Below are 22,153 nucleotides of genomic sequence, written 5' to 3'. Positions count from 1 at the left end.
ACCCTCAGAAGTATGGATCTACCACCAATTGTCTTCCATCCCTTTTCATAACATGCTCTTTCAAATTAAAGCAACAAATACAACATCACTTCATCCTGTGTTTGGGACAGCCTCGCATGTCAGCAGGAGATGGCAAGGAGGACGTGCAGCAGGTTGTGATCACGGACATGCACAGAGGTTCTCATCAGGACAGCTTCTCTTCTGGAGTAGCATCCAGTAGCTGAATTCAGTGAGGATTTCTTGACTCTTTGTGTGCTTTGCCATGTTATTTTCAAGTACATCTGACAAATGTCACAAAAACCCAAGTTCTGATCTTGGATTATAAAAACTTAGACCCTACATGCAGGTCAAAGTATCTCTGTATATTTAAAGCAAATCAACACTGTTCAGCAAACAACTGTCTTGATGCATGAATACCAGATTTGGTTTCATTTAATTGACAAACATTTTTGCTTTGACTGTATAATAATACATGAGTAAACTCTGGGCTGGAGGGACTGACAGTTCTTAGTGATGAGTTATTAAATGTTTAGTCTCACAAGTAACCAGAGGGTTCAGATTCTATGGTTGACCTCATAGTTGGTGTTCTAGAATTAGCATGAAAGTAAACAGACCACCCAAACCTGCTCCAGTTTCTCCACCAGGTGACTGGTAGAATACCACTCTTACCCTACTTTAATACCAGATTTATCCATCTTGGTAACATTGCAAGTGCATTCAGCTGTTCGACTCTCAGAGGACAGCAGCCTTTAATGAGGAAAAAAACCAATTGCTGAGTGTGGTGTAGGTGTGTTAAACTGAGCTGCCTTTGCTGAAGGTGGTGACAGTTTTGCCTGAGGTTCAGGTTGTAACTCTGTTCCTGTGCCCAGCCTGTCTGCCAGCCATGGGACTTAGTGCACTCAGCAGCCTAACCAAAACAATTACAGTTCTTACACTTGATGTTTAGGCATTCTGGATCAATTAAAAGTGTGGGGTTTACTGTATCTTATTGTGAGATTTCTTTATTTTTTTGTTTGCCAGAAATATGCCAAGTTCCCAATTTGTTTGTCAGGATTATTGGAGGATTTCATTTCCATTACAGTTATCAACAATGATTCTGTAAACTGTTTGCTACTAAATGTTTAGATGCTTTTTTTTTTCTCTAAACTAGGGGTTGATTATTTCCTTTTGCTTGAGATAATAAGTCAAATCCTTTAATATCTCCTGTTTGTTAGCTAAAGTAACTATCTTGTTCTGGTAGGATGCCTTGTCTTCAACACTGGGTGTCTCTGAGGTACCTTCCCAATATTTTTCTGATTGATCAGTCTCTGGTCACAAGTAAAGGGAACTTTTAAGGACAACTTAATATATTGTCTATACCCTGGGTAAATGTTACTGTTCTACAAGATAATAGTTTTATTTCCTTACTGTTCTACAAGATAATAGTTTTATTTCCTTTTTGGTTCTCTGCTGATGCTAAGTAGTACACTTCCTTTGTCGTTATTGCTCTCTTAATCATGCTTCATAGAGGTTAATCTGACTTTGTAGTTAATTTTAGTGTCTGTTGAAAAAGAAAGCAGGATGGCAATACAGTTACCCAACTGCTAATCAGTTTTAAATTAGATTCAATAAAAAATTCTATCTTCTGGCTATATTAATAACTGAAGAGGTGAAAGCACTTAATACCTATGTATTGCTATATACTGTCTTCCTTTTCTGAAAAGGAATGGCAATTACACATAGCAGCTTATTCATAATAAAAAGGGCCAGTTAACATCCCATACAATGTATGTCTTATGTGCTTCAGAAAGCAGTTTCATTGTTTCCACTTAACTATTTGAGACATCAAGTACCAGATGTGTGAAACAACGAAGTTTTTTGGAATTTAATTTCAAAAATGTGTCTCATCTTTATACATACTACTCTTAATCTTTCTGGTTCAGTCTATCTGAAATACCAATATCCATTTCCTACTTGTAATTCATGAGTTGGTTTTGAAAGAATGCTCACTTGTCTGCTCAGCAAAACATTAAAAGAACAAAACAAAAACTGGGCATTCTCATAGTGTCCAGCTGGCAGACAATGTAATTGGCCTGTAAACAAGTTGCATTTATCTCTAAGAAGTGATTTGCAGCAGTAGCAAATTACCTCTGTGCTTACTATAGTAAAAGATTTCATTATAGTTTGATCACAGATTTTGGAATTGCATTTTTACATCCAAATGGAGAGGAAATAATTCTTTTGTGGGTATCTTACTGCCATTCACTGGTGTAAACCACATTTTTCAGACAACTCATCTTGTTTTACATATTCTGGAAAATACAGGCATTTCTAAACTTTTAGATGGAAAATAGTATTTTGGGTTTGGGGGCAGGTTGAGCCTTTTAGATTGTTTTTCTTCTCTAGTGCTGGGAAAGTGTGTTGTCATTTGAAAGTAATTGTGCCTTCTATTTCTTCCTATTCTACCAAGTTACATTTTGAAAGGCAAGGTTCACATCCTTGCTACCAAGTTCTGAGGAAGTCACTATTGAGTTGGGCGAGTATCTTCTACAGGGGAGATAGTTTGGCATGAACACTGAACAACAGACAAGTGGCCCATCCATTTATATCACCATTAAAATGTTTGTGTACTTCATTTTTTCCTGAAGTTTTTTCTACAGTATTTTTTTAAAAGATGAAAAAACCCACAACCTGAGGGGAATATCTTTGGAAAAACAGTATTTAAAATATTTACAAGGTTCAGTGTGCATTACTGTTAGTGATGTAGTTGCACAGCTGGACAACAGAGGGAAAAATTGCACATCGGGAACAGTCAGTCGTTTCACACAGCTTTTTACAGAGAGACAGCTTGCTAATTTTGTTTCAGGCATTCAGTTTGAGTATTATTTCCCACATAATCTTAACTTAAAAAGCAGACTCTTTTCTCCTGCAGTTTTGCAATTCTGGAAGTAGATAAAGTTCAATACTTTTATTGTAATTAGAATCTATATTTATGTTCCCCAATAAAAATTTGTTACCCCTGTTAGCAGCTCAAAATACCTTATTGAGTCTTCCTCCAAACTTGTACACATAGAATTTATTTTTTTTTAAGCAAATGCTTTATCATCCATCAGAGATGAAAGATTACATTGTTTAATTTGGGGTGTGATGCCTCCTTTAGCCTCCAAGCAGCTAACTCAAAGTCCTTAATGAGTTAACTGATGTGTACTGTAAAATAAATTGCTCCCCTCTTGGGCTGGGGAGCCCAGAACTGGACACGATATTCCAGATGTGGCCTCACCAGTGCTGGGTAGGGGGGAAGGGTCACCTCCTCTTACCTGCTGGCAACGTCCTTCCTGATGCAGCCCAGGACATGGTTGCTGCCTTGGGTTCAACTTGGTGCCCACCAGGACCTTTTCTTCAACCAGCTGGTTGGCATCTAGCATGTACTGGTGAATGGGAGTGCAAGGCTTTGCAGTCCTAGTGGCAAGTTTTAGGGTTTTTTTCTTTTTAAAGCTATGCTATATTGAGTTCAGCTTTTGTTAGACTGTTACTTCACAAGTGTATGATATAAAACTGACTTTGATTTTATATTTATCATTAATTAGGGATGGGACTTGCTCCTTTATTTACAGACTTCATCAGCACAAGCTGCTTGTTAACTTATTCACTTAATGTTCCTCATGTCAGTGATAAGCTACTGTTCAGAACACAGATGTATTAGGTTGCCTCCATATGTTGCTTTGTCTAATGAATGAATTAGCTATTTTGGAAAAAATACTTCAAGTTTTTTTATCTTGTCGTAAAAATTGATCCTACAAATGATGAACAGTTTTTCATTGATGTTTGTGTTTTAACATATTTTCAGGCAAAAACTTTGCAATAGTTTTGCTAGGTTCTCATTTAAATTTTCTTTGCATTTGGGAAAAGCAGGGTGTTTTGTTTGCTTAAAAGTTTATATTGGGCAGATTTTGAAAGCTGTTCAAGTCAAACATGAAGTGATACACCTCTGTGCTAGTCGGTGTCTTACAGCTTCCTTGAGGAGTTGCTTTTTTTCCAAATTGTTCAGTTTATTCAGTAGTGCAATGTCCACAAAGTTATATGAAAGTTTATCTTTTGCTGTTGTCTTCTCAGATTGTTATTTATACTTCCTGTGCTGTTTAGTTCTTCTTTCCCTATGAAATGTTGTACTTATTAATTTTTCTCTTGAAAGTAAATGGAATATATTTTGTAGAAATTGCCAGCTGTGTTAAGTTGCATTATAAGTAGCTTAAATAATTCATTTTTTTAAAGGTGTGCAGTTAAAACTTTTTATTGGGAAATCTTACATACTGTGTTACTGCAGATAGCTTTAAAATAATATCTAAGTTCTTTTATTCTTTCACATTTCTTTTTCAAGTAAAAGGATATTATAGCACCTGTAAAAACACTGTAGAATACTTTTCCTGGAAATGTTTAAGGAGGTGTGTCAGACTTGTCTCACTGTCTAAAATATGCTTGTTAACTTTAAATATTACATTATGAACTTGAAGTGTTTCCCTAACAGAAGAAGTATTTGGGGTAACTTTTAATGGCAAGATAAAAATGAGGTCAAATAATGTCACTCTCAGGACTTGTAACATCTTCAATATTGCTCATCTAGAGCATTATTAGCACTGAACATCCTCTGTGTGCTCACATGTGAGGGTAATATGGTGAGATCAGTGTGGTAATTTCACCAGAGGTAGCTGCTGCTTGAGCAGCCTGTCCCTCTCACCTGAGCTTGAGCAGCAAGCAGCCAAGGAGCTGTAACAAGATTATGATCATGTGAGGAAAAAGAGACAGGGCTGGAGGAAAGGGAGAGGCAGCGGTGAAAGCACATCCTGCAGGAGCTGTCACTAACACTGCCTGACAAAAATAATAGATCAGCAGGGATTTGAGCTGTGCGTTGATATTTAGAAAAGCAAGGTTGTTGTAAGGCGTAACTTCCTTAACATGATGTGTCTGGTGTTGCTGTGCTGCCATGCTGCTGCTTTACATCTTTCTCATTTCTTTCTTAGAATCAATCTACCGCCGTGGAGCCAGAAGATGGAGGAAGCTGTACCGAGTGAATGGGCATTTGTTTCAAGCCAAACGTTTTAACAGAGTGAGTACTGTTGCAGAAAATGTTGGGGTTTGGTAATGTTCTGTGGTAATTGTTTTCTCAGTCTGTGCTTTTTCTGTATGTGAGTGTTGAAAAGAAATGAAAAGATGCTTATTTATGTGACTTCTCAGTCTGTGCGGTGTTACTCAGGTCATGGAATCAGAAAAACTTGAAAGTGTTTGAATCCGGGGTGGAGTTACTAATATATGATTAATGGAAATAATTTATTTTTAAAGTGTCTAGAAAAGCAGGGTTTGTGGCTGTTTGAAGTGACGCCTACTTAGAGCAGCTTTTCTCCTCTCCACTCTGTGTGATTTTGTTTGCTTGTTAGCATAATCTTTTACCTTCAGTGCTTTGTGTCATTGGTACAGATTAGAGCCCTTGATGTCAGCTTTATCTGTTTTGAATCTGAAGTATTGCATAATCTAATTAAGAAAAAAAATATCTGGTATGTTGACCTAGTGCACAGCTGTATTAAGTAGCTGACTTAATCCATGTAAGTGAATGTAGCTTTAAGGCTGAGGCTCCTCCTTCACTTATCCCATTATGCCAGGTATTGCAGCACAAATACAAATGTACACCTTGGGGGATTCCATACAAAGCTGAGTACAGGGAGGTGAGTTGACTTTTTGGTTCAGCAGTAACATTTTTTAAAATTAAATTAACTTTTTTTTTAATACTCCCAACCCAAAACTGCATTGAAAAGAGGAAAAACCCCTTAAAACTCAGTATCTTATCACTGGACATGTGAAATGTAGAATATATATGAATTACAACATTGTACAATATGGTGTACCAACTCATTTTTTAATTTATAGTATGAAACATACATTTCTTGTGCTTATTTTCTACATAAAACATTCCTTTGAAAGACTGTGAATGCCCACCTGCCACATTAATAATGTGTAATGCTAGATAATTATGGGTTAATTGAAATTAGGCAAATAGTGAATATACACATAATGACTTTGAAACCTCATTAGCATGCCTGTTTGTCAACAATCCTAAGCAAGATTACTTTGTTAAAACTGTCCAAATGAAATTGCATAAAGCCAGAACACAAACAACATCCGACTGAAGTTAGTAATAAAGTTGACACTTTAAGTTCATATGCGTATTACTGAATTTGATACCAAATTTTAATGTTGGCTGGATGTTTAAGACCTTATGAACTAATTCCTTTTTCAATATAACCTTATAATACTTGTCAATTTGGGAGCTGACCCTGTGTCCTTTTTTTTTTTCCTTGCTTCCCTGCTTCTGACTGAAGTAAACAAGATCATTTTCTTTCTCATTTCCAGGGCCTAAGACATTTTATTTAGTCTTAATATTACTGTTGCTAAGCCTATACAAGGATACTGAAGGAAGTCTGCTGGACCAGCAATTTTGAAACAAGTGTCTATAGATGTCCAAGGCTTCCTCTGTTACTAGGCTTTTTTTTTGGGTTTGCAGTCTGGGTTTCTCCTGAACAAGGAGGACAGACTGTACAGATGAATCGGGTGTAGTTAAGTTTTATTTTCCACCACAATTAAAATATAAGAAGGTCAGTACAGAAATAGTTTGGGGTGTTTTGATGATCCTTTCTTTGACTGTTTTTCTTATGTATATATGTTTTTAAATTCTAATACTGCTAGTAAGAATTTTTAGTAGCTTAAGGCTTTTGGGCAGGACCCTGTGTGATTCATTAGTCTGAGGATCTGAATAACCACACTCTCACTTGGTTTGCTGGGTGGAACAGACTTTCACTGTTCTGTGGCTTTGGGACAGTTGCAGAGTTCTGTCCAGGGCTGAAATGGGGGGTGAGTGCAGGGCTTCATGTGCAGCTTGCAGTGTGACAGGCAGTCTCAGCCTCCTACAGTGATTGCTGAAGGAAATTTGCAGGTAGGGAATAATGAGTAACTCTTCCCCTGGCACCCGTGCAGGGTGTCAGCTGCTGCTCGGTAACTGTTTGGCATGTAGGAATCTTGGATTCCTCCTTGGCACTTTGAGTAAAGTGGATGAAATGACCACAGCACACACACACACACTGGAAAAACTATTTTAAGCCCAGCCCTGTTCAAGTCAGCAGTAGGATGTCTGGTTTCTTAATTTGCTCTCATTTGGGTGTAATTTCTTCAGATGCCATTTTCTTGCATGTATAAAAAAGGCCATATATTTGTGATAGGAAATTGTGCAACCAATAGAGGTTTTGCACCAGGCTTGATGGGTAAGAGTTTTAATTATGCCAGTTTTCTACTGATACCTCCCACTGCTAAAGCTTATAGGTACAGATGTAGAACACTCTTCATGCTTTAACCTGTCTTCTGCAACATTTTGTATCAGTGTTCTCCAGAGCAGTCAGTTTGGATGCTTTTTACGTGTAATTGTGTAGTACAAATTCCTGCCAGTTTTGTTTGGTTAACCTGTGTCGGAACCTGAAATTGAAATGTCCTTATTGTCTAAGAGTGGTTTGCTACCATTAGGCTGTGATGTGTTCCGTATGCTTCAGGCACTTGTTTTCTTAACATTCATCTTAGAAGTACTGCATTTAGCTGAATTATGAAGTGCAGCCTTCTGCTGCTCAGGAAACCCTGGATATTCTCAAAGAATTATTATTGAATATCTGTTAGGAGGTGACTAGGGTGGGTTCTTGTAGGGTGAATTCTTGCTGCTAGATAACTGCTTACCTGCAGGAGGGGCCTGATAACTGAATTGATGATGTGCTTTCTGGCTTCTAGAGAGCGTATTGCGGCCAGTGCAGTGAAAGGATATGGGGTCTCGGAAGGCAAGGCTACAAGTGTATCAACTGCAAGTTGTTGGTCCATAAACGCTGTCATATACTGGTTCCACTGACCTGCAAAAGGCATATGGTAAGTTTGTGTTGTGTATGAAGTTGTTTCCTTGTCCTGTGTTGCTGTTTGTAGCTGTGCCTCCCAAGTCATTAAGTGCTGTGCCTGGTTGTAGATTTGTAATGGTGGTGGTTGGTTTGCAGCTTCTGAGCTGTCTGTGGAGGACAAGCTTTTGGATTTTGAGTGGTAGAGACTAAAGTGAGGAAAGAAAACTTATAATTTAAGTGTGAGGAAGCTTGAGTTTGACTTCTCCAGTACAAGCATTGTGTTTTACTTGTGTGGTTGTAGCACTACTACTTGCAAAAGGGCTTGTTGCCTTCATGTTCTTGCCATCTCAATTTTTCCAGTACTGTTCTCATCCTCTCTGTTCCCTTCATATATTCCAGTGGCAACTCTAGTGTAGTTCTTAGGCTTTAAACATTGATCTGTATCCCTGAATTTTAGCCCTTTGCCATACTCATCACAGGCATTACCAGTATCTCACTGGTTGTTGCATCATGTTGTCTCCAACTCAAAACTTCAGCCATTATTGTTCTGTTTTGGTGTTGCATATGACTTACTTTGACATTACTGGATTCTTTGCCAATTTATGTATGCACAGACCTACAGGAATAGTCTTACATGTCTCATTCTGAGTTGTGAAGGAGACTAAGATCCAAATGTATTATAAAACTATTTGGTGTTGTGATCTTAACCAATGTATGCAATATCCTTTTACAATGAGTAACAATTCCTGTATTTAAAAGAGGAAAGGAATATACCAGAGTTCTAAATTTAATGTGTAATGTAGTGCTGGAGTGTTTACTTTGTTGCAGTTCCATGTGAAACAGACTTAGAAGTCTTAAATAGAATTAAGGTTGAACTTTGCAATAAAATATCCTACTCTTACATTTAGAAGACAGCTAAACATCTGTTGTAGTTGCAGAAACCAGTTAAAGTTCATAGGCTGTTGGTCAGCTGGTTTTATAATTCATTGCAAAATGTCAATATTTGGAAATACTTTCTACAAAATCCAGTTTTCATTCTGGAAGATAATGTAAGGTTCTTATTGTGTTGTAGTTATATGGCAAGCCATACTCATTTAGAAGAGACTGCATAAACCAACCTTTTTTTTCCTATGTAACTTACGTATTTTGCAAGGATTCGGTCATGCCTTCCCAGGAACCTCAGTTAGATGATAAAAACGATGAAGTTGACCTCCCTTCAGAAGAAACTGATGGAAGTGAGTACTTTCTTAAGTTGGAATTCATGTGTTTCTCCTTTTGGAGGCCCTGTTCTGTTTTTTTTAAGTTTATTTTGGATTAGCTCTAGTTTAGTCCTATGAACTGAATGCTCCTGAGGGACTCTGTTACGATAAATGTACTTCTGAAGCATATCAGCTGGTTCTGTTTCATCCTAGATTCATATGCTCTAAAACCATTCCAGAATGTGAAGTTAAGCATGGAATAATTGGCAACAAGAGATTTACTTTTTAAAACAAACAAAAAAGCACTGCTCTTCAGATCCAAACTATGATGCTAATAGAAACGTGCCCTCAGACTTCAGGTTTTCCTTAATTTTGTGTAATTTGGAGTTGTCTTTCTAAGTTAATATATGTGATGGTTTAACCCATCTTGCTTTCAGGATCCATTTATCACACCTTTTCTCCAAGATGACTCTGGGTTTTGCCAGATACTGTTAGGAGCTCAAAGGTTCATTGATGAATTTCTTACTTTATCAGGGTTGGTTGTTTCTGCAGTGCCCTTGGGATCTGCTGTCAGGAGGACAAAGTGAAGTGGAAAAATTTGATCAACTGTCTGTAGTATTTAAAGGGAATTGCTGACCCTAAGCTACTCAAGCAGCTTTCTATTTGTCAATTTAAAAAATTATTTCTAATGAGAGCCTTAATAACCACATGAGTTGTTTGATTTCTTTCCCAGTTCCCTACATTCCTTCAAACCGGAAACATGACAACATTAAAGATGACTCTGAGGTACGTTTTTAAAGTACTTTTGTAATTCACATTTACACAGATTTTCAGTTGTACAGCTTTGTATGTGTAGCTGGTAATTTGTCTTGTTTTTTCTGCTACCTTTTAGAAAAAGAAGCCTGAGTTTTCTAAGAGCTGGTAACTTTTTTTTAAGCACTTTTGTTGGATTTTTTCAGACTTCTGTATACAGCTCTTGTTATCCTAATCATGATGTGAGGAAGACTGTTTTTTCCTCCATTCATGTTGGAACAACAGTGGTTTAACAGAGGGCTTGACTTTATTGGTCCTTGCAAGAAATGGTGGCTTTATTGTTTTGTCTCCTCTCTCTAATGTATGTGCACCCTTTGTCAGCCTCAGGCTACATCTGCAGGCTATCATTGTGAAAGTTGGTTCAGTGCATTAACTGTCCACCTCTCTTAGATGTTTCATATAAGTACCACCTAATAATTTACAGACAGCTCCAGTGGAAACAGAAGTAGAATAACATACACTTAAACTCTGTTTTTCAACTCTTTTGTAGATGGTCTGACACAATCTCTGCATACCAAGAATGTTATTCCCTTAAAGCAGTTTAAAAATCCCAATATGCTTTCATTCTAAAGGGCTTCTTTTAGAAATGCTTCTGGCATATTTGATAAATAGGATGCACTCTGCAGAACCTTGGCAGTTATTTGAGATCCCACTTTAAGCAAGCCTGCACCTATTTTTTTTCCTCTACCCCCACTACAATGCTTGTCACTACTATTATTTTACACTTGAGTAGTTCCTGCTTCTGGGTAAGTGGCTGCCTCATTTTCAGTCACATGTCTTTAGATTTTATCTCAAATTCAGATATGAAAGGGTATAAATTAAACACATCAGAGAATTTTAATTGATATCTAGAATTGCTGCCTTCTGCTATCATTAGTGCTCAGGTACTGTCTGTGTTTTTGAGTTTTGATAGATGGTATTTGCTCAGCTGCCCTCAATTATGCTACTGTGATTTTTTTTTTTTTCCACCTTGCTTTTGAGCTTGACTAAAATAATTGAAGGTGTCCTGCAGAGTGGAAGTGGTGTTCTGGGAGCTTTGTTGACTAGAATCTTTAAGCTCAGAGCAATCTCTTTTAATAGCAGTCAATCCTAGATCAAGATTCGTTATATAAATACTTTCCCTAGTTCAGCAGAATGCTGATCTGGCTACAAGTGCAGTAGTATGAGGTCAGATAAAAATAGTCCACAGAAGGTATGTCAAAGCATTGTTGCACTTTGGTAAAACGTAGAATGTCAGAGTACATGCTGCATTTCTCTAGTTCAACTGTTTAATCTTCAGTCTTACATGTTCACCTCTAATTCCAACAAACACTCAAAATTTCTCTTAAATAATGAATTTTAAAGTAATGTTTGCCATAGTGGAATATTTCCTGCCAGTTCTCACATCTGAGAAATTGGTATCTGCTTCTCTATGTTCCCAGGCACCTATTCATTAAAACTGTAGTGAACTTGATACAGGTGGTTCTTGCCTAAACTGAAACCAAGACAGGTATATTCATGAGCAAATTGTTTACTTATCTGCCTTCTTTTCAGATAGCCTTTATTATTGTCTACTATATGAAAGTTGCTTTTAGTGCAAAGGGTAATTCTACATAGCCTGCAGTTCAGAACTTGGAATCAAACCTCTTTTCTCAAGACATCACCTTCTGTTTGTCAGCAGGGAATATTTAGATGTTGCACTGGATGAACTACTACCTTGACAGAGTAACTTAACTTGTAGAGAGCACAAAACCAGTATGAACCATTTCTGAACAAATGCACTGGGTGCCAGTGACAATGGCAAGAATTCTCTCCAGTGGTTCAAGACCTCTTTGTTTTAATTGTTACTTGTTATGAAAATGTCTTTTGTCTCTAGCATCTGTTTCTTTTTATGCAGGATATCAAACCAGTCATTGATGGAATGGATGGAATTAAGATTTCTCAGGGGCTTGGACTACAGGACTTTGATTTAATCAGAGTTATTGGACGTGGAAGTTATGCCAAAGTTCTTTTAGTTCGGTTAAAAAAGAATGATCAAATCTATGCTATGAAAGTGGTGAAAAAAGAATTGGTCCATGATGATGAGGTAAAGTCTGTTATTTGCATTCCATTACATCTTGTAAGAACTCAAGATGCTTTAACAAAAAAACATGAAGAAAGCAGCTAAGTTTTACACATGTCTGTAATAGAAGTTTTACTGACTCATGAACTCGTTTGCCATCAGCTGTCTGCATGAAGCACCAGGATGAAGTCTGAGAGCAGTGTCCCTTCTTTTAATAGTTAAATGATTATTAATAGTCTTAGTAGGATGCACATGGAAAATATTTCAGCTTGGATGTGCTAATCTGTAAGTGATGAGATAAATAGGGTAAATTTGGGTATTTTATTTTGAAAGAAAACAAAGATGTTTTCCAAAACTGAATGTAGCTGCAAAGTCTTGTCAGTATTTTAGAACAGGAGCTGAAACTGTTCTTACAGTCACAATTATAGAGCTGGTGTGAATGTGACACAGTACTTGGGAGTATTTTTTCCATGAGTGTAAAGAAATCATGGTTTAACTGGCTTGTAAAAAAACTTGTCTGCCACAGAAGCCAGTGCTGCATTTCTCAATTATTTTAAAAATCCTGTTGAAGTTTTTTTACTGCAGGTTCTTGAATGCCTGAGTTTGGGGGGGGGAAAAGGCAAAAAAACCCCACCCAACCCTTCTTTTTCCTATCATATTCACACTTCTTGAAAGGTACAGATTTTGTATTTATTCTGTTTTTTTGTAAATGTAATCAGCCAATCAACAAACAAGGAGGGCAGCTTATATCCATCCACAAGGCCTTTAGCCTGGAACCTGCCATGTTAAGGGAAGGACCAGGGAATGTGACAACTGGAATGCATGTGGTCAGACCTGGCAGAGCCATCCCAGGTGTCACCAGGCTGCCAGCTTTATGGGAATGCTGCTGTGTGACATGCTTAGCAGGAGTGGCAGGGTTTGTAGTGGGGCACATAAAATAGGACACCATTAAATATTCCGAGTAAATAGTACAGTGTCAGTCTTGTGGGTGGAATCCCAGACTCTAATAAGAGATGGAGAATCAGTCTCACCTCATGGGGAATTTCTTACATAACTGTTCTTACAAGAGAAAGTGAATTTCTCAAACAAAATGTATTTTTTAAGCTGCTGCTCATGTATTTCATGCTGTTAGGAAGGCTGGATTTCTTGAAAGTAGCATATTGGAAAAAAAACAGAACACATTGTTTTAAATACTGGTTGTGTTGGTAGTTTCAATCAGCTTCTTTGGCTGCCATTTTTTATTCCAGAAGTTAGGGAAGCAAAGTTGTAAAGTTATTCTAAAATAAATTGGCTTGTTCAGTCATTTGATGTTTCTCTTTATGACAAAAGATTAGACTTGTGTGGTTTATTTATTGCTTCCCTTAAGTTTTTTTCCAAGAAGGTAGAAGTTAAAGAATAGTATTGTTTAATGAGTTAGTTGTTCCTCTGAGTCAGAAGTAGATGAGAGAAATCTTCCCTTGAATAGTGGCTCCTGCAGATAATTACATAGAAGGTTGAGCTAATTGGTTTTGCTTTTCTGTGAGATAGGCTGGATGATGAAATTCTGGGAATTGATAGGAAAGTCACTGAATTTTGTGAATGCATGAGATATTACAAGTAATGGAAATGTTACTTAGTGAGTGTTTTGTGGAGAAAGAGAAAATTAATTACACAGCAAGTACCAGGTAGTGTTTTCCAGGGAGCAGTTTATATTGGAAGGAAGTAAAGATTCTTTTCTAAATGACATTGAAGCAAATCAAATGCCTGGGCTTCTGCTATTAAATATTTCTAAGCTTAATCTTGTTAACAGCAGTGCACTAGCGTAATACTAATGTACTCATGCAACAAGTGCAGTAATGAAGGAGATAGTTTAAAGACTCCTAAGGAGAAGCTCATTCAGTAAAAGCAAAGAAGTGAACATGTTTATTAGTTTATTCAAAATTTGGCTCAGGTTTGGATCCTAGTTTAGCCTTCCAAGGTGTTATATCTTCAGGACTGTCTGAATACAAAAGCTAACAGATTTATTTAATTAGGTGATGACATTTCTTGACTTCCTTTCAGACTTCAGTTTCACTAACTATCTTTGACAGGAAGGCCTGTTTTCTCAGTATCTGTCTTGGTTGTCTCAATTGGTTGGGAAACTAGAAGTATCTCTTGGAAGTTGAGGCCCTTTAGAACAAATACATTCCTAGTTTCTTGATAGGGTACTGAAGTGTTTGCAGGCTGGAACATGATCAGTGTATTGCATGAAGAGTGACTATCTACTGCTAAAAGCAGTTGCTGCAAGGGTTAAACTTTGCATGGTTATATGAGAAATTATTAAATGCTTTGCTACTAGGGATCTAAATTCTGCAGTAGTGTGCTAGTATCCTTCAAATTGTGACAGGGTTTTAATATATGGTATTGCACTGGGTGTTCAGGACATCTCCCTGTATCACAGGTAGTCTGTGATAGTTCTAAGAACTGTTTTGGTTGGACAAACTAATTGGGTTTTGATGTTTTCACTGAATTAATTTTGAGTTTCAATTGAGAAAATGAAGTTCAGTTTGAACCTTTTAGAAACTGGAGACTCACCTTGGCTGTGTTACTGGCAGCCTTAGGATCACTTATCTAAGATAATTCTATGAAGCAGTATGAGCAGTGTTATGCATCTGCAATATTTGATACATTTTTAAATGGCTTAAATTTTGTGCAGACCTTTCTAAATGCTTAAGAAACTTCTGAATAGATAATTGAATTAAAATGGTTTATAACTTCCTCCAGATTTTAGGGGGTTTTGGCTTTCTGAGGAACATGTGTAACAATGACATCATATGTAAGGGAGCCTAGATGTTCACAGTTTCTTTTCTGGGAATACCCACAGTGGTTATCCAGCAGCAGTTCTGATTGTTCAATTACTCTATTTCAGGATATTGATTGGGTACAGACAGAGAAACATGTGTTTGAACAGGCATCCAGTAACCCATTCCTAGTTGGTTTACACTCATGCTTTCAAACAACAAGTCGGTAAGAAAGATCTGAAATTATTTTGTTTTGAAAATCTTGATCATTGTACTAACTGCTTCTCATAAAGCAAACAGAGCCACTGCCATCACACAGCATTTTTGGGGAGGAAGCATCAGAATTGTTAGGGATACAGCTTAGCCAGTGTGGTGTGGAGGAAATGGCTGGGTTTTCCAGGTCCTTGTAAATAAATTTTTAAGTGAAAATAAGTAATTACTTTAAAAAGATGCTAACTCTAGCTGTTGATATTGTTTGAGATAATAGCAATGCTTGTTTTATTATCATAATAAAATATGTGCCTTGGGCTTGCCCAGAATTGCCAGATAAGTGTGTGCCAAGGATGGCAACAATCTGGAGCCTCCATCCTGCAAAGCTGTTGGTGTTGGAGTAAATCCTTCTAAAAAGAGCAAGAACCAACAGTACTTACAGAGTCCTGTGCTTGAACGTGGGCTGACACAAGCACTTGACAGGTTCTGAACATGCTAAAGCATTGGAAGCTTCTAAATAGGATGGCGCAGTTGGGTTGGAAGCAGAAAACATCAGGAGTGCTGTAATCAAATGTTTGTGGCATTATCCATTTTATTGATTGCTTATTTAATTTTGGTGTTTATAGTCTTGTGGGGAGGCCTCTGGAAGACCTGCAAGATGGGCTGGGTCCAATTACTATTTTTCATGTTTTACCTTCCAAGTTTTCAACACTGTTTCAAATGAAGAGTCTTTTCCAAAGGAAAAAACAAACAAACAACAAACAAACAACAAACAAACCACAACTTCTTTAGTTGTTACCAGTTAAATGGTCTGAGAGACTGGAACATGTGTTTTCCCAGTGAGATGTTTTCCAGTGTGTAAATATATGGCAAGGAGTTTTCAATGCATGGGAAAATAGGTGTACAAAGAAACAGTGCCTCCTGGAGCAGCCACAGCCTTCCTCAGAAACCCTCACTCAGCATCTTTCTGTCCTGTGGGTCTCTCTGAGCTTGGCAGCATGTCCTGGATCGTATTTTCCCGAGGATGAAACCCTTCCTGCAAACTCTAATTATTAAGTCTTTTTATATGGTTGATTCCACCTATTCCTTTCCCCTACTGACTTTTCTCTTGTTTTGAGAAGACTGTTCCAAAAACTTGTTCTACAGAAGAACTAAGAAGCCCTAATGCTGCAGCTTTCCTGTGCCCAGATCTCCCCTGCAGGGAATGTGCCTTCTAGAGAGGAGCAATGGGTCCATTATCTTGTTCTTCTACACATAAAGGGCTTGGCAAGGTCAAGGAAGGGGGGATTTCATTATCTGTCCTCACCAAATTGAGTTTTCATCTCTCAGAAATAATGGACATATGTAAACTGACTTTCCCCTCAAATTCTTAGTCTCAGTCTGTCTATACAAATGGAAAGGTTTTTTTTCTGCTAGGAATGACCATGATTCTTAAGTGTATCAGGAAGAGTTCAGTCATGATCATAGGGTTTAAGAGAAATAATCTTGTATGTGTATATTAATATGCTGGATCATACAACTTCAGGTGGATAAAGATTGTGTCATTTGCTATTCAGATAAAACTTAACTTGTTTTTAGAAAGTAAATTTGAGTTAATTCCTCTGAGTGATTCTCATGTCATCTTGCTTTCAATAGATCTGTTTGTGCTTTTCAGGCTCTGAACCAGCACAACCAGCAAGCTTCCTATTTAGATGTTTAATTCATGTAACACATCCTACAAAGCATACTGATCTCTCTATTATTGCCAAATAACTCAATTATTGTTAATTATCAGGTATTTTTTAAAAGATGGTAGCCTTTTGGTGGCAAAACTGTATAAAAAATAGAAATGAGAAGTTTCAGTTTTTGTTCATGCAGAAACCTCAGTGACTTAGGTTTATATAAACTACCAAGCTGCTGGGGTTTGATCCTGCAGCTTTGCTGTTAGAAAAGAACAACATTTAGTCAAGCAGAGTAATAATTATTACATCAGGGTAATTTGTCAGATTACTGATTCATTGCCCTTTAATAAGAAAGGTTTGAACTTAAATGATGCATCTTTTATTATTCTTAAAACCTTAATTTTAAATAACCAGCTTTGTTTCAGGCAGGCTTTTTCCCCAGTCAATCAGCCTTTGCTCTCCAAAGCAGTGCACTCACTGAGCAAATCCCATACTGTGGAATTTTGCTCCATAGAAGTCACAAGAATCAGTCTTGTTGAATAAGTGGTAGTCGTGTAACTATGATGTTGTCTTTTTGCAATGACAATTTAACCTATTTATGACAAACTTTCATTTTTGCCATGTGTCACCTTCTAGCAGACTTCTGTGGTTTTGCTATTATTAACTTCTAAAAAAGTCTATGTATCTTTATATGTTGGGGTTTTTAACATCTGTGAGTGAGAACCTCATTCGATCAGGCAAATGCTCAAATGCTGTTGTCTCTTCTACTGTTTTAAATAGTTCTGCAGGTTTCACACCAAATAGTAGCCTGTTGTTTGCAGCTGCCTCTCCTTTACATTTAGCCTGTCACTGAGCTCAAGGGTGGGATCCTGCAGAAGATGGATCAGATCAGTGCTCTCTTTTCTCTTAAATAGTTCCTGTAAGAAATCTAGAAGTGCAGTTCAAGCATGGAAGTGAAAATTACTCAAATTGGATGGATGAGAATGGTTTTTCTTGGGAGTTTTCTTGGAATCCATTAATTGTGTTATATACTTTCAGATTGTTTCTTGTCATAGAGTATGTAAATGGGGGAGATCTCATGTTCCATATGCAACGGCAAAGAAAACTTCCTGAAGAACATGCAAGGTACTTTTCTGACAGTTACAGAGGAGTTTTTGTGTTGCAGCTGTTTCATGGTGTATGAAATGCTTTCCAAAATTTATTCCATAAAATAATATGAATATCCAAGAAAGAACAAAAGGTTGATTCTTTAGTTGAGTGTAACTCAACAAATTTAATTGTGTAAAATCAATTCTGTTGGTTGTAATTTTTTGAAGGATATGTATTTTTCTAAAGAAAGCAAGCAATTGAAAAGTGTTAACAGTTACTTCTATTTACTTCTGTCTACTGCTTGGTATTTAGATAATGCTGCTTTGGTCTGTTGATAGAGGATGTGATTATTCTACTAATTTTGGGCTTAAATTGAATTAATACGTTGGTAGGAGAAGACAAAAAATCTTTTGTATGGCTTTGCATTGTAACTCTTAAGATGAAAATACAGATCTTCTTCCTTGGAATTTTCAGAAAAAAATCTATTGGATAAATACCTAATTGGTGGAATGAAAGAAATATTTTCCCTTATTTACTTTGGGGAATGTTTTTATGGTAGATGCTGTCAATGTCCTGAGTGAACTTTCTTTTGGGTATGCTGTTGATAGAGGCTGACTGTAGAGGGATGTTTTAAGAGCAGATTATTTTAATTGCACTACCTTTTGCACAATCTTAATGCTAATATGAATTTTCTCCTTTTTAATCTCAGGTTTTATGCTGCTGAAATTTGTATTGCTCTAAACTTTCTACATGAAAGAGGCATCATCTACAGGGACTTAAAACTAGACAATGTTCTTTTAGATGCAGAGGGTCATATCAAATTAACAGACTATGGCATGTGCAAGGTAAAGAGTTTTCTTACCTTACTTGTGTCAGTTTGTCTTTCAGTAGCAATCTCTTGTTACACTTCAGTCAAATACTGCATCCAGTGATACTAAGAGAAAGCTGATATAATTTATCCCTTATCTTAAGGCTGATGTTACTGGGTTTGGTTGTGGGACAGCAACTTTACTCTGAAAAAAGTTTTTTTTTTCCTCAACATCTATTTAAAAAAAGGACTTCCAAATAGAATTCTATCTCAATTTTTAATAAATGTATCTGTAAGTAGTAGCCAAAATGTTGTTACAAATGTGTTTTAATTAATTTGCTGAAGATAAGTTGTAAAGCCATAAGCCAGCTTAGAGCACTACAACTGTTTCCTCTAATGTTGCCTCTTTTGAAAGGAGGGTCTTTAGACTCCTTAAGTAAGTTGGCTTTATAAGTCTTAAGGAAAATTCCTGGGAAAGGAGGTCAGCTTTTAATTTGTGAAATTATTTATGCATGTAGGAAGGTTTGGGCCCTGGTGACACTACAAGCACTTTCTGTGGGACACCAAATTACATTGCACCAGAGATCCTAAGAGGAGAAGAATATGGTAAGCTGTGATTAAATAATTTGTAGCTATAATAAATCACAAATGAAAATTCTACCTGTAGGTTGTTTCAAATAGAATTAATTTTTGACTTCCATGTTTGTGTGCCATCATATCTTGAGAAAATGGAATGCCTATTATACAGGTTACCTGTTTTCTGAAGTAAGTTGGTTTTCCCCTAGCAGTCACTCATCTCAGCTTCTTTGAAATCACATTTTCCCTGAAAAATAACTATTAAATGATACTGTAGCAAAACCTCTCCTTGAAGAACTTGACATCCCAGCCACTGTTGTGCTCCAGACCACGTTATAGAATGCTGCAACAAAAAGTTATTGCTTGTGCAGAAGTCAAAAGTGTAATAGTCTTTTTAGCCAGTGTTATTTGTGAACTGATCTGATCAATAGTTGAGTCTGTCAATTATAAGTTACTATCATGTTCAGCTTCTTGTAAAACCAAACATCAGAACATTTTCAGCTTCACAGCAGTGCATTTTCACTGAATCATTGCTGCCTGACAGACACTTCCAGACTCTAATTCAGGAAGCTCTTGCCCAGGGATAGTGTAAGCCCTGGTGTCTGTGGCTTCATGCAAGTGGAGGATTTCAGTACTTTGTAGAACTAGGCCATTCATCTTCATTTCTGAGAGATCACACCTAAATTCAAGGTGGCTGAAAATCTGCTCTGCAAACATTGACAGGGTTCAGTGTGGACTGGTGGGCTCTCGGGGTGCTGATGTTTGAAATGATGGCAGGAAGGTCTCCATTTGATATTATTACTGACAATCCAGACATGAACACTGAAGATTATCTTTTCCAAGGTATAGTAACTTTTTTTGTTCCCTGGGGAAGAAGCAATGAAAATTAGCAGTTTCATTGGGAGAGTTGGATTTTCCTTTTCCATTGTTATCCCATAGTTGCCAGTAGAGGTACTGTAGATAAAGAGCCCTGATATTTACAGTTCTTCATCCTAGGAATTTTTGTTCAATTTGGATAAAATGGTCTGGAATTAGTCTTCAGACAATAGAATATTTTTTTAAATGTCCATAGCTCAGCAGTAGCAGACAGAAATTGTATGGAGTGGTATGTTAGGAGGCAGTTCACAAGCCAAGAATAAATTTTAAAATTCAGGCTTCCTGAGAGGATAGAAGGATCTTTCTTGGCAGAAACATCAACCTGTTATTTTTGCTCCTGTTAACTTTCAGGGTTTTTTTTTTACTTCTGATGAAATCTCTGTAACTATTTTTTGAGTTTTACCTTTCAGGAGTAGTCATGTATGAACTTTCCCAAACAAAGGCAGTAATACTTGCTGCATCCATTACAACAGAAACTCTGTAGGGGTTTGAAGAATTGGGGGTTGCCTCTCCCTTATATGCAGAACCATTCTTTAATCTAGTTACTGCAGTGGTGTGACAATCTGCTGTGGTCGTGGTGACAAGCCTGATGGTAAAGCTCTTACTGTTTAAAAATCATACTTTTCCATATGCTCAGGACACCAAAACAGTGTTATTCCCTGAACAATAGAAACAACAGAAAAAGATAAGAAAGCTAGCATTTCTTCTAAGGTATCTTGAAATGTCAGTGTAACAGTGCCTTGACTTACTGTAGCTGCTTTGTTTGCTTCATTTTAATTACCGTATCTTCCCATTTTCAAAATGGTAGCATATTTAAATGATGTAGTGTTTGTATTCAAATCATGGTCAGTGTCATAAACCAAAAAATAATATTGCTGTTTTTAAACTTGTAACAGTTATTCTTGAGAAGCCAATCCGGATTCCAAGGTTCCTTTCTGTCAAGGCTTCCCATGTGTTAAAAGGATTTTTAAACAAGGTAAATAACATTCTCTTATTTTTAGCATCTGAGATCTGGAAGTCAGAGCTTCCTGTTGAAAGCAATGCAGTTAAGAAGTTAATCTGCTTATTATTAAGAAAATCTATAAAACCTTGGTTTCCTGTATGTTAAACCCCCCCCCGTCCCACTTCTCAGTTCCTAATTTACTGAGGTAGTTGCACAGCACAGACTTGTTTCAAGAGCCTGCACCTAGTGGTAAAAAATAACTACAGGCCTATTTATAAACTCTTTTCTGTGATACTTGCTACTCATTTAATTAAACTGATTGGAATTGATACAACCATTATAATTTTTTCATGGAGAACAGAAGGATGTGAGTTAGAGATTACTAAGTAAGTCTAGATACTTTATTTTAACAAGTTGTATCATTTTAAAAATGAAATTTCAAACTTCATCCAAAAAGAAGACAAAAAGTAAAGAGCCAAAATCCCTTGGTGGCCACAGTATGTTATCTTAGCAGCAGCTTGTGTAGTAACAGGGAATGCTGGAGTCAGGTGTGTGGGGTTGTGACAAACATGGAACTGGCTCTAAGTGTGTCAAGTGAGTTGCTGTGTTTTCCACAGGACCCCAAGGAGAGGCTTGGCTGCCAGCCACAGACAGGATTTGCTGATATCAAGTCTCACACGTTCTTCCGCAGCATAGACTGGGATCTGGTAAAAATACTTATTTTTGTTTATATGTGTTCAAAAGCAATAGATTGTTTTAGTTTATTATTTGTATGTCTATGTAGCAACCCCATTAAACATGATGAAATTCAGTTCCATAAATGTAAAAGCTATTTTGTTTTCTCTAGGTGACCTAATGCAATGGAAACAAGCTTTATTTCATGACCAAAAACCTGGCTTGCTTCCAATCTTTAAGAATGGTTGCAACATGTGGGTACCATTTTTTGAATACATGATGAATTTTAGAGAACATTAAAAACCACACAACACATATTACAGCATTGATTAAACCACTTGTTCCTTGTGTCATCAAACCAGTTTAGGTACAACCCTGACAGATGAGGTGATTCAAATATATGAAGCATTTGTAGTCTATTTGTAGTATATGATATAATTTGTGAATTCAGTCTTCTTCATTAAATCAGTAGGATTACTCAGGTGGGTAACAGGGTTTAGTGTCATGAGTAGGTGTGAGGAGGATCAGATCCTTGTTTTAAGGATGTGGCTTGAAAGCAGAGTGATTATTTAAAATGATTCTCTATTATTTTCAGGTTCTCTTTATTA

The 22,153-nt window shown here is 37.0% G+C and overlaps 1 protein-coding gene across 8 annotated transcripts in view; it reads left to right on the top strand.

Moving 5' to 3' along the window:
• The window catches only part of PRKCZ (protein kinase C zeta), a 57,540-nt gene that overhangs the window by 26,332 nt on the left and 9,055 nt on the right, over nucleotides 1-22,153 (top strand). For 7 of the 8 annotated variants that reach the window (XR_007891348.1, XM_051637261.1, XM_051637259.1 and 4 more), the window contains 12 exons: nucleotides 4,998-5,083; nucleotides 7,798-7,929; nucleotides 9,049-9,130; nucleotides 9,828-9,880; nucleotides 11,784-11,972; nucleotides 14,836-14,933; nucleotides 17,617-17,703; nucleotides 18,377-18,512; nucleotides 18,994-19,081; nucleotides 19,775-19,894; nucleotides 20,824-20,903; nucleotides 21,488-21,577. Coding sequence is in view for 7 of the 8 variants with exons in the window: in XM_051637261.1 (XP_051493221.1) it covers nucleotides 4,998-5,083; nucleotides 7,798-7,929; nucleotides 9,049-9,130; nucleotides 9,828-9,880; nucleotides 11,784-11,972; nucleotides 14,836-14,933; nucleotides 17,617-17,703; nucleotides 18,377-18,512; nucleotides 18,994-19,081; nucleotides 19,775-19,894; nucleotides 20,824-20,903; nucleotides 21,488-21,577 (1,241 nt within the window). In the remaining variant the exon portion in view is untranslated. The remainder of the gene's footprint in view (nucleotides 1-4,997; nucleotides 5,084-7,797; nucleotides 7,930-9,048; nucleotides 9,131-9,827; nucleotides 9,881-11,783; nucleotides 11,973-14,835; nucleotides 14,934-17,616; nucleotides 17,704-18,376; nucleotides 18,513-18,993; nucleotides 19,082-19,774; nucleotides 19,895-20,823; nucleotides 20,904-21,487; nucleotides 21,578-22,153) is intronic. The other variant, XM_051637263.1, reaches the window with a different exon arrangement.

The sequence above is a fragment of the Apus apus genome, chromosome 20 (assembly GCF_020740795.1).
Source record: "Apus apus isolate bApuApu2 chromosome 20, bApuApu2.pri.cur, whole genome shotgun sequence".
Classification (NCBI taxonomy): domain Eukaryota; kingdom Metazoa; phylum Chordata; class Aves; order Apodiformes; family Apodidae; genus Apus; species Apus apus.
This window is presented reverse-complemented; position numbering and strand designations above follow the sequence as displayed.